Source organism: Chanos chanos, chromosome 10 (assembly GCF_902362185.1).
Source record: "Chanos chanos chromosome 10, fChaCha1.1, whole genome shotgun sequence".
NCBI classification, from domain to species: Eukaryota; Metazoa; Chordata; class Actinopteri; order Gonorynchiformes; family Chanidae; genus Chanos; species Chanos chanos.
In genome coordinates this window covers 17,556,624-17,576,089 of record NC_044504.1, presented here as the reverse complement: position 1 = coordinate 17,576,089, position 19,466 = coordinate 17,556,624, and the positions used below count along the sequence as shown (strand labels likewise).

The 19,466-nt window shown below is 40.8% G+C and overlaps 1 protein-coding gene across 6 annotated transcripts in view; it reads left to right on the top strand.

Annotated features, from left to right (window-relative positions):
• dnmt3ab (DNA (cytosine-5-)-methyltransferase 3 alpha b) overlaps positions 1-19,466 on the top strand; it is a 35,727-nt gene that overhangs the window by 8,605 nt on the left and 7,656 nt on the right. The window contains exons 5-16 of one of the 6 annotated variants that reach the window (XM_030787339.1): positions 5,185-5,231; positions 5,804-5,950; positions 13,904-14,296; positions 14,787-14,945; positions 16,090-16,197; positions 16,543-16,699; positions 17,021-17,167; positions 17,462-17,506; positions 17,684-17,763; positions 17,983-18,095; positions 18,250-18,433; positions 19,020-19,104. In XM_030787339.1, the coding sequence (XP_030643199.1) occupies positions 5,185-5,231; positions 5,804-5,950; positions 13,904-14,296; positions 14,787-14,945; positions 16,090-16,197; positions 16,543-16,699; positions 17,021-17,167; positions 17,462-17,506; positions 17,684-17,763; positions 17,983-18,095; positions 18,250-18,433; positions 19,020-19,104 (1,665 nt within the window). Of the gene's footprint in view, positions 1-5,184; positions 5,232-5,803; positions 5,951-8,492; positions 8,696-13,090; positions 13,315-13,386; positions 13,687-13,903; positions 14,297-14,786; positions 14,946-16,089; positions 16,198-16,542; positions 16,700-17,020; positions 17,168-17,461; positions 17,507-17,683; positions 17,764-17,982; positions 18,096-18,249; positions 18,434-19,019; positions 19,105-19,466 lie in introns of those variants that run through there. The other 5 variants (XM_030787343.1, XM_030787344.1, XM_030787341.1 and 2 more) reach the window with 5 other exon arrangements.

Sequence of the window (19,466 nt, the reverse complement as noted above, 5' to 3'; positions counted from 1 at the left end):
CCATGACCAACTTGCATGGAAGAAGCATTACAGCATTATCGTGAGCTCCAATGTGAAAAATACCTCTTAAACGCAAAAACACACACACACACACACACACACACACACACACATTACAGAATGTGATGGAGGATGACTGTTTTGATGACTTTGAGGTGACTGTTTTGCTGTCAGGTGTGGCTGTTTGACAAATCAGATGAGTAGGTGTGATTGATCCTGGCCCTCCTTGTCATTTTGTTTCTCTCTCTCCACGCTGCCTCTGTGGGGCAGGCTATGACCTTGATGATTGGAGCAGTAAATAATGCCTGGAGAGACAGAGCCGTCTCCTGGCAGCTTGCCCCAGCGGGCACAGCACACACGAAGAGACAGCAGGTCTGTGTTGTTGTGGCCGCTCTTGCGTTGGGGGCAATGCCAGGTGGATGGCACCGTGCCCAGACCACTTACTGACTAAATCTGCACTCTCTGCTCACCGGTGCCCACTGATACTGTGCTAAGTTAACCCAATATACCTCAATAGCATCCTGTATTATCTGTATTAAAACACTCTCCTGTCACATCATTCAGAGTTAATCCACTCTGATACCACCTCTATAACTCACTAATTCAAGGTTAGATATTCTTGCAGTAAGCAGCTGATACCGATCTGAACTGATACCTGATTAATCTGTGATTTGCACACAAATACAAGTATATGATGCATAAAATACTGCAGTTGGTCACTATCTCTGTATCCTATTCATTAATACAAGCTATTGCCAAAATATATCGGAACCATTTAGTGTCTTCATATAGATTTATAATACTACAATAATACCCCTAATAATGTGATTCCATAACAATATTTATTCATACCATTGTTAACTCAGTGACTTAGTTATGTGTGCTGAAACAAAAGGCACATACAGGCACCAAACTGACATACACATTCTGAACTGCCTCACTCATCCAGTTAATGTTCATTAGCACCCCATGTTAATCCAGTACAAGCATCAAACATTGATTGCCCTGGGCTAAATGAAACACACACACACACACACACACACACACAGTGTACTTACTTTCTGAATTTAGTACAAAATGTTTCTAAACAATTCCACATGTAGCAGAAAACAATATATTTAACCCAGCGCAGGAATTTAACCATGTATTAAAGCCAGACACATTCTGCATTTATTTGCTTGTTGTTATTTGCATGGTTTAAAATAAGTGTAAACAAGTATTTATTGTTTTATTTATTTATGCGCTAAGTCATCCAGTCCTTTGTGCCATTGTGAATTGCTTTCTGTTTGTCCAAACTCATTTGTAGTGAGGGTAAAAGCCACATGTTTCCTCAGCATACTTGGTGACATGTTCTTTCAAATGATCCCCCAAATTCAAGTTGGTGCTTTGTTATACGGGTGGTCTAATAAATGGAATCGGGGTTGCAGGCATATGCAAGGCAGTTTGGCAGTTCCAAGGAGCCAGTGAGAGTGGGTCACATGTTTCTGGCACCATGGCCCTCTGTCTGGACCAGCACTATGCTTTAAAGAAGACAGCCAGGAAAAAAAAAATCTGCGATTCAGCCAATTAAGCACCTTCTCATGGCTTGTTTTGGCTTTATGAATCTGTATGCCAGTCGCACAGATATAATCATATTGGCAAGCTTGCTTCGTGGCAATCTTCATTTTAATCCTAGCTAAGATTCAAGTTTGTGTGTATGTTCTCGATTTTTAATATGAAGCAGGGGCGGCGTGAATAAAAGCTACGTGAAAGGGATTGCGGGGATTTGATTGTGGTAGAGTTGATCAGTAGGAGCCAGTGTGTGGTTTTGATGCCATCCATCTGGAGGGCACAGGAAGGATTTCAGCTCAGCACAGAGGAACTGAGAGCAAGGAACATGAACGCTGGCGCTCAATCAAACTGGCACAGAGAAGTCTCGATGGGCACCATGATCCAACCACACTCGCAAACCCGGTGACCTTGGCATTCAGAGCGGAATGACCTGCCCCCCCCCCCCCATCTCACCAGTTGGTTTTGTAGTCCGTTCTTCCCTTCAAGAGAAAGAAAGAGAGGGAGAAATGTGGAGTGGATGTGAGATAAGGACCAGGATTTACACATAGTATAGACCTAAAGAGTGCTCCCTGGGCAGTCCTTTTTTTGTTTAGCTTGGTGCAGAGGATGCTTCACTGGTGTACTTGCTTGCTCTTGTGAAGAAAACAGGCTCTCAAATTTTACCCTGGCCTCTTAATATTTAAGTGCCGTGACTTGATAAGGATCAAGCACCAATAAAGTTCAGTCTGTTCGCCTTGAGTGTGTTCTCTACGGTTTTGGGGCCCATTTTGAACAGGCCCAAGCTGTGATCTGCTCTTATTTGCATTTCAATCTTGAGTTTTATATAGATCTTTGAAGCAATGCCTTGGCATTTAAGTTGATACTGAAGTGTTATCAATTAATATTGACTCACATCGCACCATAATTAGAATTGTCTGCTGAGCTAATGTAGCTGCTGAGTGATCTGAAGCAAGGCAAATATCTCTACAGAGGCCTTTCACCAAAATACATGTGGATATTTCTTTGGCAGTAACTGAATGAAATGAAAAAAATGTATTAAGAATGAAATCCATGTGCTTGTTTTGTCACAACGTTATGTGTTGCCTTTGGGCTCTTGGAATCCCACCACAAAAAGAAAAAGTGTTTGATTTGAAAAGTTAATCATTTGTAGCCTTTTTTTCCTGTCATTAAAGCATCCTTGGAGAGACATTGACAGAATGAAGGCATGTTTGTTGCTGATGAGGGATTTGTGGTCGTAAAAGATGATAAGATAATAATGCTGCCTTTCACCAGTTTATGGCTATGGCGTGGCCTTGATAGGGTGCGTCTCCAGCTTCTCTTCCATCTCTGTTTAGAAGTTAAAGTTTTTATATTTGCATTCCGCACCTTACTTTAGAAAAGTGTTATATATCATTTTATGATAATGTAGACTCTGTCAGTTTAGTAGGCATTACAATGATGACTAGTGCTGTGAAAAGGTATGTTATTTATGTGTCAGCCTAGGGGTGTAAATTTAATGAGTTCAATTGTGTTCCCCAAAGCCTTTGTTTCTTAGGTTCCTGGTGCCTTTACTTCCAATGGAGTTTTAACACTCATGAATCATGAATCATGTTAATAGCACTACTAGGGTTTCAGCAGGGGCTACAGTCTTACCCTTTGGCTAACCTCTCACTGCACTGCTGAACCCAGCAAAACAAAGCTGTTTAGGAATGATCCATCCTTTCACTGGAGTAGACATCACAAACGTTAATCATAGCCAAGTTTCAAATGAATAACAGCTTGCGACCAGAATATGGAGCTGCAACATTTTGGACTGTCCAGAATGACTTTTGCCCCTATTTTTATGTAGTTTGGCCGAGTTATTTAGGCAAGTACATGAATAAAGGCACCACTTTGTCCCATCTGTGTTGATGGAAACAATTCAGTCTGCTCTCATAGTGAATAGTAATTACACATTGGTTACAAATGGATGGTTACCACAGAACTGTTAGTGGTTGCACACTAAGTATATTGTGTTTGCATTGTTACTGTGTAAATATATAGACGCAATATCTACTCTGTGAGATTATATAGCCATTTCTACTCAGGCTTCCATTTTCATGTGTATTTGAAAATACATTTGAAAATATTGGCTTAGTTCTTTCTAGCAATTGTCTTGTGGCGTTATTTGGGCAAATCAGCGTTAATATATATGTTTCCCTCTGAGAAGAAAAAAAATTCTTTAGTTCACTAAAGAAATCTGACAACACAGACAACTTCAAACAACCATATGATTTTACAAATATAATTTTTGTCTTTTTCCCTCCTAATAGCTTAATAGCCCAGACAGCATAATTCAGAGTACCTACAATTTGCTACATAGATTAATGAGTTTAGTGGTGCATTGTGTGTCACATAGGTGATATTAACACAAGTGACCTGCTGTGTATGTATTAAATGGGAATCTGTGAAAAGGGGTGGAGCCATGTTAATAGCAGACAGCTGTGACCTATCCGGAGGAGGGGATATAAGGTCAGGGGTGTGTGTTGTGCCAGAGTAAACCTGGCATCTCTCCATACTCATCAGCCTCCTGGCAATGTCTCCTGAAACCTTTAGCCTGCATCTCGTAAACTCACACACTACCACCTGCTTCCCATCATTTTACATACAGCTCTGTCTCTCATTGTGTCAGGTCTTAAGATGTTTCACAAGAAGGCAGTCTGACACTCAAAGAACATATCGCCAGTTAGCTTTTGCCTTAAATCCTCTTACTGATACTGATGTCGAATGCTTACCTTAAGGAACAACACCTGATGGTCTGTTCTGAAACGCAATAGAAAAGTGTTTCTTTTGCGTAAACATGAAATGCAACTTCTGCCACCCACAAACATTGCACTGCAGATAAGGCCGTTATTTTATTTTTGTGGTGTCTAATTCTGTCATGATTTCTCCCAGCAAATCTCAATGGAACAATCATGATACAAGACGTTCTCTGCGTGAAGCAGCTGTTAACAGGCAACAGCAGTGCGGAGAGGATGCACTCTGATCACACAGGCAAACAGTGATCGGAACTGGATGCCACATGAGGGTTTCTCTGCTTTACTAGTCAGGCAACGCCACTGGTGTGACAGATCTTTGGACTTTATGGTGCACTGAGCTTTTCTAAAGAGACCCTTTTTTACTTTAGTACCCCTTTTTGAGTGCTTTGACGTTCATGATTGATTTGTGATGAGTGCTGATGAACCTCCAACATATAGGTCATATATAATCACTGATTTTATTTTTACATGAGCATTTATAGCTAAACTGTTATACAAAAGAAAATCCATTCATATCTGGTATATCAGTTTATTTTTAAGAATCTTTTTTACGTGGATGATAGTGTTTGTCTCACGTTGGACAACCACACGCATTCCTTTTTCTCTTTCTCTGTCTCCTCACGCTGCATAGAAATGAGGGATTGCATTTAGTCACACAACTTTTTTTCCACTCCAAACTGAGCTTACCAGGGAAAGCGGCTGCTCTGTCCTCAGAGGGCACTGTATTATCACGCTGTTGGTCTGAAGAGCTGGGAGAGAGCCTCGTATTGTGTGTTAGTTCTCCATAGTGACGGTCTAGACCCTCATTAAGTTCCCCAATTGTCAATTATTCTGATGTCGTTGTGTTTTCCTCTAGACGTGGAGCAGAAGGAGGATGATAGCAGCGACTCGGCAAAGAATGAGGTAAGGGCACTGTTTTATTGTGGTCTCTGCTTGTGTGTGTGTGTGTGTGTGTGTGTGTGTGTGTGTGTATCTGCATGTCTGTATGTGTTTGTGTGCTGTTGTGTCTCGCTGTATGCTTCACTCACCACCTGGCCCTACATCCAGTGTTCCTTCACTGTATTCACAAGGGCAATGATAGCATACCGTCCGTCTCTGGCGACCTTGGATTTATGAAAGAAATGGTACCTGTTTGCGTGTAGCTCTGAAATATCAAATACACTTGGTCCTCTTATGGGATGGAAGGTCCTCTCCCCACTGGGTGAAAGGATCGTGGGAACCCTGGCCACTCAGGGAGTACTCCACACTATATGACCAGTGGCATGCTATCTGCACTGGTCAGCAATCCGGTGTGTGAGTAAACCTCCCCCTGAAAGACGTCCTCCCCCAGGGATCGTTTTCGTATCATTGCGAGCAATGGCAAAATTGCCTGCTCTCTCCTTTCCTTCTCATCCATTAAAGAGATAAGGAGAGTTAAATAAGTAGTTAATTTTTTTTCTTTACTTTTCTTTTTTTTTTTTTGTCCGTTTAAACAGGGAGCTCGAGGCAGGCTCCGTGGGGGAGTAGGCTGGGAGATCAGCCTACGTCAGAGGCCTATGCCCAGAGTAACCTTCCAGGCTGGTGACCCTTATTACATTAGCAAGAGGACCAGAGAGGAGTTGCTGGCCAAATGGAAGATGGAGGTGAGTACCTACTGCTCGCCACTGCCTCAACAGATGAGAAATAGGGCTGAGGGTTTTTGTCAGTTATGGGTTGGAATAAAATAGGTCCTGGAAGAGAGTATAAGATAGGGAGTAACAGAAAAAACGTGAAGCCAAGTGTATTTGATGGCTCATTTGATTTCTCATGAAGGTACCATTTATTTCATGAGCTATTTTTTTTTTTTTTTTGGGTTGTGGAAGGTATGCTGGTTAGGATTTAAGATTTGTCACTGACGTTTTTGGTTAATGTTGTCTAATGATTGTTGGACTTTTGTTTGATATCAGTTATGAAAAGTAAAAATTCAAGATTGTTTGAAAGATGCTGTTATTGCATGCAATTTTGTCTGGTCCATCCATACTATATCAGTTACATGATGTATTTCTGGTTCTCTAAGAAAGATTCTACTCCTTTGAAATCCTAGAATCACGTGATTTATGAAAAGATTTAATAAGAGTGATTAAATATATGGCCTAAAAACAGTTCTTTCAGATAATAATACTTTTCTTCTGCTATGCCTATATACACACCACTCATATGCTCTTGCACAAATCTACACAATGGCATTTTAACAGGTTTTATCTGAGAGTACTGAAATTCCTTTTCTACTCTGTCTCTGTGGCGCCTAAGGTTTTCCTTCTCTGTTTGAATAGTCTGATTTGACCAGCCAGGTCAAGCCCTGATTACTGACTTGTAAGACTCTGTCGCATTAACACAGATCACATCCCTCTAGTGGCCAATCTCAGGCCTACAGGAAGTCCCCTATTTGCACTAGGGAGTATCAAAGAAATAGTGCAGGATCATTGACGGATACTTTAAGACCACAAAATACAGTTTCACTTCCCATTTTGTCTTTATTTAATTACAGTTGAATAGAAAAACAGCGGTTGATGCAACTCTTCCAATCCATAGATTTCATTACTTGCTAAGTCAATGTCTAGACTTAATCATATAGATGCCTGATAATGGATAATGGAGATAGATCAATAAGAAATCTATATGACCACAACATAGGAGAGGCAGAAATAGATGAATGATAATATCTTTTCATGGTTTTGAGATACTGAAGATGTGTGCTTTTCTTAAATGTGACAACATTATTCTTGATTACTTTTTTATATCAGTAGCCTTTAATTGGCCCACATACAGTTTCCCTACCTTTAGACTTGGCTCAAAGACATCTGGATCTAACTGTGTGCTTCACCCTCATCTACGGGCAAGCGCTTTCCACATGTGCCACTAAAATGACTTTGTACATCAACTCAAAACAGTATTTATGATATTTTATGATCTAATATCTGGATCCGTAATGACTGTTCTCAGTAAAAACCAGCTGTAAGTCACTGGTGATATTAGAGATCTTTGCCGTCTCCTTGGTCATGGCGAACATTTCTCCTTGTGGCGTACTGTGGCCCACTGTGAAAGCTTCTGTGTTACATAATGAGCTGTTTCCATGGAAACAAAATGGGGCCTACCATTTCGGCGGCAAGCACCCTCCCACCATTTCCCCAGCCCCCTACTGGAGTAAGACTGGGGAGAGGCCATAAAAATGTCAGAGGACTGGAAATATTGCCAAATTAGCTGGACACGCAGTTGTCTCGTGAGTGAATGTCGTAAAAAATTCCAGAGACACAGGCGTCTCACATTCTCCACACAGAGGACTGGAATTCTCCGTGCATCTGGTGACTGAAAACCTTGAGAATCCCTGAGAGAATTGAGTGAATAATCATACTGGGGGTAGAAAAATGTTTTTATATTCACATAACCATCTATATGTTTTCATATATGCAGACCAAATGTAGTTGGGATTCATGTTTACACACACACACACACACACACACAAATATACATATATATGTGTGTGTGTGTGTATGTATGTATTCATATATATATAAATATATATATATATGTAAATATTTTTGTATTACTGTGCTGAAATGTGTGGGAAAAGGGCTTTTAAAATGTTCCTTTTTGCCATAAGGCATCAGTTGCACTCCGTCAGTGGAGCTTTGTTAGTGGTATGGGTTGGCTGAAAAGCTTGGCTTAAAGGGGTGGTTCATTTAGGAAAGAAACCCTGCCTGCTTTCGCTTTCTGCAAGCGTGGGGATCTTGCCTCGTCCTTTTTTTTTTTTTTTTTTTTAATGCACCCAGTGTTACAGTTGATTCCTCTCTTCCAACCCCATTCCTCCTTTTAACCCCCTCCCCTTTGCGATAGAAATGAATCCAGTGCTGTGGATATGAGGATGAAGATGAGGTTTGCAGCACTATTCCAGCACCGCTTGCAAGACAGCCTCCTGGCTCACTGCCAACATTTTGCAAGTCCTCTCTAGCCAACCAGAATTCCTGTCAGCAACCACCTGACCCTGGATTCCCAGACAAAGAAATGTTCATGCTCTCTCTCTGTTTTTTTTTTTTTTTTCCCCTGAACGCTCTCCTCTAACTCAAGAGTAGGGGGGGCAAAAAAAAAAAAAAAAAACCCGGAGTCACACATTGGATTTAAAGTCCTGAGTGCTGCCGTGTGTGTGTGTGTACGTCCATGATGTTGTTTGCTTGATAACACGAGGGGTATTTTGTACATGTGTGAGTTGTCTTATTTCTGGAGGACAAATATGCTGACTTAAGGTATTTTCAGGAGACTTGCTACGGACCATCTGTTCCGCGGAGCTTAAAAGGAGCCCGTCTCTTTAAAGTGGGAGCCAGCGCAGGCGTTTTCTGGAGAACTCAGGAAAAGTAGTTTGCTTGAAAACAAGTTTTTTTTCTCTCTCTCTGCAACTGCACGTTATCAAAAGAGTTCACTCTGTACTGAATGTACTTCCTGTTTTACTGTAGCAGAAGGGCATTTTGTTTACAGGATTACATTGCCCTGAAAAAAAAGGAAAAGAAAACAAAACAAAGCAAAAAAACAGCCAGTTTTTAAATTTATTCTTTGCTTTTACATTTGTGCTTTTTTTAAATTCTTTGAAGAGATGCTGAAACCTTGTTACGTATAATTTTAGAGGTGACATAATCTGCAGGTAGGCCCTAATCTCTGAGATTTTGAATATTTCTCAGATTTTTAATATTTTTAATGAAAAAAAAATAGATTAATCTGTTTGTGCTTTTAATTCTGTGCTGGGTAGCTATTCTGTACTTACTTTTGTTCTTCTTTGAATAATTTATCGAACACAAACACCAGGGTAGTTCATGCAAACTGCCCTGTGTTGTAATGGAAATATGAGGCATGTCTTTTTAAGGATATGCAAATTTGAATGAACCGAGTGAACTCGAGCGCCATATCTGTTCTGGGCTGTGAGCAGACACACGGCAGAGCCATGGGTTGAGGGCTCCGTGCACAGATGTGGAAGAAGCTCTTGAGCTAATCTGTCTTTTCAAGGCTAATCTTAACCTTGAACTTGTCATTAATCCATATTGATGAGGAAAAAGTTAAAACTGCATGCTTGTCACTGTTAAAATAAGTGGTCTGCCAAGCGTTGTGTTTTGGGTTTTTTTTTTTGGACTGATAAATGATGGAAGATTTTTTTTTTTTTTTTTCGAAAATATCACTGCCACATTTGAAGTCATCTTGCAAACATGACTGATCCCTGTATTACTCCTAATTACTGTAACTCTTTAAAATGTTTTTCCTCAATGGAGACCAGATGGATCCGTTCCCTCTTATTTTCAGAAGGCACAAAGTACAATGAACAGCCCTCTGTTAGAGTCATAGTGACAAATTGAAGCTTCACTCTCTCTGCTTTTAAAAGGGTGTATCCATATTTTAGTGTTAAGGTTGAACAGAGCCAAATGATGGGATAAGTCTATCTTGAATGTCTTCATCTCGATGTCTTTCCTTACTACTCAAAGTGTGTTTTCAGATATATATATATATATATATAATGTTTTTTTAAAGTGTTATTATCACAGTGATGATCTTTAACTGAAGCAGGGATTACCTCTGTGTTGGTGCAGCGTGTGTTAGATAAGTTGAATTCAAAGACTAATGCACAGCACTGATGCATAAGTGTTGGCCACATCTTTCATTTGCGGTGGTATGGACGAATCATATCATCCCTGTGACTGCTCACATATGCTGTATGAATGTACATACTGCATTTAGTAATTTCACCTTTTGCATAACTGTTTCTGTATCTTTGTTGAGTCACTCTTCAAAGGGCTGATGATTATGAATGCTTTTGATTGCATAATTATTTAATGGAGTGTGAGTGTGGGTTTGCATTAGTGGATATTTGTGGTGGTGAATGAGTTTGCCATATGTGTTTGGAGAGGGGAGGAACAAGTAACAGAGTGTGTATGGGATGTGATTTGAAGGTGTTGCTCAAACAGAAACTCTTGTATGTTTAACCTATGGCAGTTTAGGTACTGGTGTATTTCAGTCTTGCTTTGCACAATATGTGACCTGTTAGAGTTGCTGTTGATATAAATGTTATATGTAGTGGAAAGATTTCTAAGTAGGAATTATATCATATATATATATATATATATATATATATATATATATATATATATATATACACACACACACACATATACATATGTGTGTTATATCCTTTGATAGCCCTGTGGAGTATTCCAGAAAGCGGGTTTAGTGAAAACTTAGAGTTAGTTAACTCAGAGTAAGTAGTAAGCCTCCTAATAGTAGAGCCCTTTGGCTTCATTCTCCTAGCAAAACAAAGCCATAGGGCACTTCCACTGGGAGGTTTGCTACTTGCTCTGAGTTAACTAACTCTGAGTTTTTACTGAACCCACCTTCTGAAATACTCCCCTGTTGTCAAGAATAAACAAAACAACATGAGAATGAAGTCAGTATCGTGAGAGCAAAATATGATATATTTTTTTGTACGTTAGTTAGGGCTAATGCCACATAACAGTTTCACAAATCTGTTGTCACCAGTTGGATTCCGTTGTTTAAAGAACCAGTAAAAAAAAGCCAAACTGTTTGTGTACATGCATGATGCCATTTGTTGTGTTATGCTGTGAGTATGTGGTGTCACATAATTACTAGATGCTAATACTGTGGTTTAATGTTAAACTGATGTTTTAGTGGATCCCTGCCATTGAGTTAGGTGCAGCCTCTTATCTGCTTCATTTGACTCTCTTCATTCTCTATATGAGAGCATCAGGTCGTGAGGAGAACTTGTGACTGCCGCAGTGGTATATATGGTAGTGTACATAGTAGATATATAGGCTCCTGTGAAATTGACAGTCTCTTGTTTCGGTGAGCTTCCAACGGATGTCTGTATTTTTGCCCCCAAGGCAGTTGAATTTTTGGGAGAAGGCCATTGACTTCATTATCAGAAATAGCTTCCCTTATTACCTTATCTTCCCAAAGAACCTCATCATCTACCCAAAGACTTTGCAGCTTCATGGGACAGGATGCTGTGTAATAGTAGACCAGGGAATGTCTTGAAGAAGTCTCTAGAATGTACTGGAGTCACAGTATTAAGCCCCCCTCCTCCCTTGCATTTTTAATATTTTTTGGGTTTGATATTATCCCATATATTATGGATTAGTGTAGTACAGTATGCTCACCATAATTGTCACTTTTAAGCTTGAAAGAGTGTGAGGAGACAAATACTTTTGAGAAGAAGCATAGAAGAAGACTTGGCATGTTTTGACAAATCCCAAAACAGAATGTGATGGTTTTCTGAGGGCTATTATGAGCCTCTCTCTCTATCTCTGTCCCTCTGTCCCTCTGTCTCTCTGTCTCTCTGTCTCTGTCCCTCTGTCTCTCTGTCTCTCTTTCTGTCCCTCTGTCTTTCTCTGTCTCTCTCTCTCTCTCTTTCTGTCCCTCTGTCTCTCTCTCTCTCTCTCTCTCTCTCTTTCTCTTTCTCTCTCTGTCTCTCTCTCTCTCTCTCTCTCTCTCTCTCCCTCTCCATTTCAACTGGAGGTGGACGCATGTTAGTATTCCTGAGGTTGCCAGGGGCGAGTGTGTGTAACTGATAAAGACTGTACTGTACTGTACTTACAGAACCACCCTCTTTCACTTCCCCTCCCCCCCTCCCTCCCCCTTTCATCTGGAGAGCTGGGCTGGCTGGAGGAGCAGCCCTGGAACAGTGGGGCCCCCAGAAGGGGCATTCACAAGCAGGAGAAAGTCCAGAAACAAATCTCTGCTTCTTATAGCTGCTCCGCTCTCTCTCCTCCCCCCTCCGGCGTTTTAGGGGGAGTCAGTTTTCTATTGATTTTTAAGATAAATAACCCCTTCCTTTCCCTCCCACAAGACAAAAAATGCACAGAGCAAATTCCACCCTTTTTTTTTTTAACTGCAATTCGGGTAGGCTTATACATACAGTGTAAGACTCCAACTCTTTACTCTTAATGAGTCATGACAATACTTGGCTGTGGATCTTCCGATGTGAAAGTGACGACTGAGCTGTTGTCTTTTTTGAGTTTAAATCTCTTTGTTATTGCCTGCACTAAGGAGAGGCTTTGTTTCCCTGTTATTTTTTCATTGATAGGTTGGATTCATTGTGTCTCATGTATATTGTGAGTGCACAGTATCTTTTGCCAGGAGCATTAAATTACTGTAGGGATTGTAAGCAAATATAGAGCACTTCAGATGCAAATGAGTTTCACATTCATTCATTTATATGTCATTTTTTTTATAACTGAGTCTGGTGCATGAAAATGATAACTGGTAAAAAGAGATGTATAAGCAATGGCATTATTCCCAGATTTAGATCCTTGCAGAGTAGTACAGCACACACACACACACACACACACGCACACACATATGCCCGCAATGCATGCCACACACACACACACACACACACGCACACACATGCATACACACGTATAGACACACACACACACACACACTTAATAACTCACTGTCTCCACTGAACCTCGGCCAGAGACAAACAGCACAGCACATATGGCTCAGCTCTTTGAACAGATGAGTGAAGCTATACAGATATTTATAAACTACAGTAGAGCCCCCTGATTGAGAACCACATGTTTCTACTCTCTGCCACCCCTCATATGCCAGATCCCCTCTCATATACATTCCCCACACACGCATGCCTGCATGCATAGACACACACACACACACACACACACACTCATACACACACACACACACTCTCTCTCTCTCTCTCTCTCTCTCTCTCTCTCTCTTTCTCTCTCTCTGTCCCTCTCCTATGTTTCTAAGATTTTCTCCCCAGGGCGGGCCCTTGTGACTATGGGCACAATATGATTGAGTGAAAGAGTGAGGCTGAGCTTTTGGGGACGTTCCCACTCTTTCTCCATGTCCCTACACACTCATCTGAGCCAGGTTCACGTGTGTGTGAGTGAAATCTGAGACCCCGTTGGACGCTAGCAACAGAGGGAGCACAGCTGTGAAAGACATTCACGTGTGTGTGAGAGAGAAAGAGAGTGAGAGAGAGAAGGATATTGAGAGAGAGAGAGAGAGAGAGAGAGTGAGAGGGAGAGATAGAGAGAACGTGTGCAGCTGTTGGGGATTTTCTGTGAGCAGCTTAAGTCACGGCTTGGCTGGCGTCCTCTGTTGTTGACCTAATGGCTTATACTCAGGTTCGACAAACTCAGTGAACTCTGAGTGAGCGCTCAGCTTTTCATGCTTCTCGGCTACGCACAGCTAATTGTTCCAAAGTTGCTGTTTTGGAGGAAAGGACAAATGTTTTCACAGGTCTAGTACCATCTCCTTAAGCTTAAATGGGAGTACTACTCACTTTATCAAGAAGTTTGGAATTTGAACTTTGCTCAAGGTATTAATATATTGTAAACATACATAGATTATCATTACTCCAGAGTTTTGAGGGAGCGGCACAGTCTTCAGAGAGCTCTTTTGCAACTCTGTTTGGTTCAGTGTACTTCAACCATTCTCTCTCTCTTTCTCTTCTCTCTCTCCCTCTCTCTCTCTTTCTCTCTCTCTATCCCTCTCTCTCTCTCTCTTCTCTCCCCTCTCTTTCTTTTGTGTTTCAGGCAGAGAAGAAGGCAAAGCTGGTGTCTGTGATGAACTCAATGGAGGATCATGCAGAGGCAGAGGCAGAGCCTCAGAAAGAGAGCTCCATAATCAACAGCCCATTGCCCCAGGCTTCACCGTCACCACCACCACCACCACCACAACAACAACAACAACAACCACAACCACACTCTCAGCCTCATCCCCAACACCACCAACCCCAATTTCAACTTCAACCTCAGCCCCAAACTCAACCTCCACCTCAGCCGCAACCCCAAGCTCAACAGCAGCAGCAACAGCAGCAGCCCACAGACCCCGCCTCCCCGACAGTAGCCACCACCCCAGAGCCAGTATCTATAGGGGATGGAGACAAGACATCACCAAAGTCCACTGATACAGAGCCAGAGTATGAGGTAGTGGCAACCTCTGATTTCTTTAACTGTTTTGGAAGTGGAACTATTTGGGAAGCAGACTATCACAGCAGTGTATTATCTCTTGTCTCTTGGAAAGCAGTATAGTTTTGATCGGCACTTATTTGATTGATTATTTTAATCCTCATGGTTGTCTACACTGCATGTTTTGTCTTATGAAATAATAAAGATGTCTCTCTGAAGACTGACATCTGTAAAAGCTTTGGTCAATTATATGTGTTAAAATGGCAAAAATGAAGCTGTCACAGAATCAGTAGAGCAGTAGAGTAAATAGCAAAACTGTTCTCATTTTAACTGTGTAGGGCTCAAGTCATGAGACGGTAGCCACCAGGTGGAGACAGGGGTTATGACACTTTGCCACCATCACAGCATTTTTGTATAACACTACTACAGTGCTATACATACAGGAAGACTAGAATGGGTAAAATGGTTGTTTTTAGTTGTGTTGACTCGCTGGTTCTGCTGCTCCAAGGACGGCCGGGGCTTTGGAATCGGAGAGCTGGTGTGGGGAAAGCTGCGAGGTTTCTCCTGGTGGCCTGGCCGCATTGTGTCGTGGTGGATGACCGGACGAAGCCGAGCGGCAGAGGGAACACGATGGGTCATGTGGTTTGGTGATGGCAAATTCTCCGTGGTAAGTTTCTGTCCTGCCTGATTACAATTATTTGCAGTATTTGCAAGAATTCTTGAAATATTTGAAGTTCATGACTTATTTGTAAGGTACATTGTTGGTGTGGTTCTCGTTGGTTGTTGTGAAATGTCTGTATCGTTTAAACCATAAATGTAATGATAAGATTAGGGAATATGTTTTGCTTGTTCTGACTGGTCTGTATGTGGCTGTTCACGATGTCATTAACATGATGCAACCTGCAGCTGTAATAACATATGAAATCTAAAATCAGCTTTAAAAAGCAATGTTCTGTAAAGATGACAATATTTTCTAGTCTGAAACACTTTGAATGGCATAAAAAAACTATTAATCTAAAACAGTGTAGTAAAGGGAAATTATAGTAGTGAAGAGAAACTGGTTATGATCAGGCTCTGGCATACTTGTATTACCGATATTCTGAGCTCAAAATTGCCACTTGGTCTGTAATAGCTTGCAGCAGTATGACACAATGATTATATAGCTTAAATACAAGGTTTCAATGCCACAGTCTTGTTAAGGACTCAGGGCTGTTTAAAGATGACTCCACTCATTCACATTTTACATAATAAGGACCTGTCAAAGAGATGTTGCACAGTAGTTACATAAGTAAACACAATATTACATAATATGGAACACAGTGCAAAATGAGCAACTAAGCTACTGTGTTTACTTGTAAAAATAGTCATTTAGTCAAAAGTAGATTCAGAGTTGTATTATGCCTCTAAGAGAATTCCACCCACTCTTTAAATAATATTTATGGGAATGAAGTCTCTAATTCATTTGTAAAACTGTCTCTATGCGTACTGCATACTTTGACAGCTGCTTGCAGCCAATTATGGGGGTAATGGGCAGATGGTTCTCATGTCATTAGACGAGAATTGCTAAATAAATAATGGATAACTAAGTTTGCCATTTGTTCATTAGACCTGTTTGGATCCTGAAGAGTAACCTGTTTTACACTGGTTGACTGAAGTACATAGGTTTGTTTGTTGAGAGCCTCATGGGCTATTTACACATTTAAAAAAAAACCACGTTCCTATGCCCTCAACAAGAAAGATGGTAACAACGTCATTGCTTAGAAGATGTGTGACTTTGACATTAACTCTATTTTGTCACTCTTCCTGTGAAGGTGTGTGTTGAGAAATTGTTGCCTTTGAGCTCCTTCTACACGGCCTTTCACCAGCCAACCTACAACAAACAGCCAATGTATAAGAAAGCCATCTATGAGGTGCTACAGGTAAGACATTAAATGTCGTATGGTTTGCAACTGCTGCTAAAATAATGTGTTATTCCTCATATAATAACAGTAATATTATATATTTTTAATATTATTTTTAATATTACTATTACTGTGTTCTGATGCTGCATTTTATATTTAGTCACTAGGAGCTCACAAGATGTGTTGTAGGTGTATTTTGTTGTTTTGACGTCTTAAACTGGTTCATTATAATTCTTCCTCGTTTTACTGGATATGGAGCAGACAGACAAATAGAAATAAAGTTTTTGTTGTTGCTCTGGGAGATGGAACGACAGGTACACTAGGAAACTGTTATCACACTGAGTGATGTTTGTACCTCCACAGGTAGCCAGCAGCAGAGCAGGCAAAGTCTTCCTGTCGTGCCCTGATAGTGATGAAACGGACACCTCCAAGTCCGTGGACATGCAGAACAAACAGATGATCGAATGGGCCATGACCGGCTTTCAACCCACTGGACCCAAAGGCCTGGAACCGCCTGAGGGTGACATCAACTAGACATAATTTATTAAAGAACTGATATCAAATGGCAAAGACATTCAAAGTTCATAATCCTATTATTATCATATTCAAGCAGTAAATGAAAGGTTTGGAATGAATTCTGCTCCTGTAATTCCTGTTTTCTGATTGGCCTTTGAGTTGGACATTATTTTTTTCTTTAGCCTTTAATAAGCTATCCCTCAGAGATCCTAACAGGATTATCATCTTCTTGATTCGAGACACATAGTTAATAGCTAGGTGACTATGTTGTTGTGTCTTTGTGTAAGGTTCTCAGTTTCACTCTTTGTGCCCCTCCCTACCTCAGAGGAACGTAACCCTTACAAGGAGGTGTATCCTGAGATGTGGGTGGAGCCTGAAGCAGCTTACACACCCCCTCCGGCCAAGAAGCCGCGTAAGAGCACAGCGACAGACAAGCCCAAGGTCAAAGACATCATAGATGAGAGGACTCGAGGTGCGGAGTTACTCTGACTAGGCTGGGCGGGGTCGCTGAGTTCAGTGGGTTCATAGGGCCTTTAAAAAAACCTTATCAGTGTAATGTACTGTGTCCTGGAGGGAAAACAAACCATGTCAAATGTAAACACAAATGGAATGCATGAATAAATGAATGAACAATGAAGAAGGAATGAATGAATGAATGAATGAATGAATTTGAATATTTATTGTTGTGAAATATCTATTCAAATAACACTCTTTGCAATGCATAATTTAGGGACTTACTCAAGTATTTATTTCTTGCCATTTTCAGAGAGACTTGTATACGAAGTTCGACAAAAATGTAGAAACATTGAAGGTAGGTGCTGTTGTTCTCTATGTATTATGGTTTACTCTCAAAGTACATTTGCAAAGAAGTGCTATGTTCAGATCACATCTTTACATATTGTACCTGAGTGTGAATTACCTTTACAACCTCTCTCTCTCTCTCTCTCTCTCCCCTTCTCCCCCCCTCTCTGTCTTTCTTCTCCCATAGACATCTGCATTTCCTGTGGAACTCTGAATGTTTCTCTTGAACATCCGCTGTTCAGTGGAGGAATGTGCCAAAGCTGTAAGGTAAGTGAGGAAAAGGGCAGGTTCCTGACTAGAAGCTTCTGGAACTCCTAGTTTAACATGGTCTTACTAGCAAATGACTATGTGGTTTTGTTGTCAAGTAAATTGTCTTTTGTTTTCAGTGACTATTGAGGTCAAAATACTCGTGTTAACTGAATATAAATATAGATCATAACATAACAGAAGACAATGAATGTTGTTCCGTGCTTTGCTGTGTTACAGAACTGCTTTTTAGAGTGTGCGTATCAGTATGATGATGATGGCTATCAGTCATACTGCACAATCTGCTGTGGTGGACGAGAGGTGCTCATGTGTGGAAACAATAACTGCTGCAGGTTGGACCCTTTTTTAAAGAGTAGTGCAGGGTTTTCCACTCCAGTTTTCCAACTCCATTCATTACATACTACATGTTAAAGAAGTGCCTTCTTATGGTATGTAGCGACTGTGAAAGACATTTTTTGCTTGATTAAAATCGCTTTGTTGGGCCAGGTGTTTCTGTGTGGAGTGTGTCGACCTGTTGGTGGGACCTGGTGCAGCGCAGGCAGCTATCAATGAAGACCCCTGGAACTGCTACATGTGTGGGCAGAAGGCTCAGTATGGCTTATTAGAACGCCGTGCCGACTGGCCCTCCCGCCTGCAACACTTCTTTGCTAACAATCACGACCAAGACTTTGTAAGTAGATCAATATGTAGTGAAGCTTAAAGGATTTCAGACGAGCAGAAACACTGGTAAATATTACTCTACTGAAATAGCATATATAAATCACGTCGATTATGTCATTACAAAGAAGACAATGTTAAAACTGGACCAGATATGAAATATCATGAATGCTTCCCCTAAGAGAAACTAAGGTTGTTTATGCTATCCTGTGGTATTGAGTAACTGGTCACTGTGAATTGGGAGAAAAAGTGGAAGGAAGAGAAGCGATGATATAGTGAATGAATGACTGTGATAATTCAGAACACTGAAATGTAATGTATGTACTTAAATTTAATGTATAGACATATTGTAAACAAATACAGTTTTGGTAAAAGTGGTAATGATCAGTATAAGAAATAATCGCGTATTGTTGGGACGGATTGATATTTTTCCTATATCTCATTTTTTACGTCACTTTTACTTCACTGTTTTTCACATGTGCAGGTCTGAAGATCATCTAAGCATGTTTTGACCTGTCTCTCCTTCCCTCATTCTGTCGCTTTTTGTTCTTACTCCCTCTCCCCCTCTTACTCTGTTTCTCTCTCTCTCTCTCTCTTAGGATCCACCAAAGCTTTACCCTCCAGTTCTGGCAGAGAAAAGAAAGCCCATTCGTGTTCTGTCGCTGTTTGACGGCATTGCAACAGGTTAAACGAGTATCCCCTACCCATCCCATCTGACTACGCCCCCAGGGGCACTGAAATCTGTACACAGCTGATCATGTTACACTCCCCTTTGCTGCTTTTCACTCGCCACAATGTATAGTCCCTGTCAACATCACTGTGGTTTATCATTTGAATTGTAATACGTATGAACAATATCCATATTACATTTGTTTTGGGTTGTAGATGTTGCCTATCTGAAAAGGTTAGATTGTGAAGAGTTGATGTAATTTTGCAGTAGTGTGTATTGATTTATTAATCAAGACACGATACAGTAGTAGACAAAAACAATTCACAGAGTATAGATGTGTTAAACCTGTGAGTCCCAGTCCTGCCCCCGGAATCCC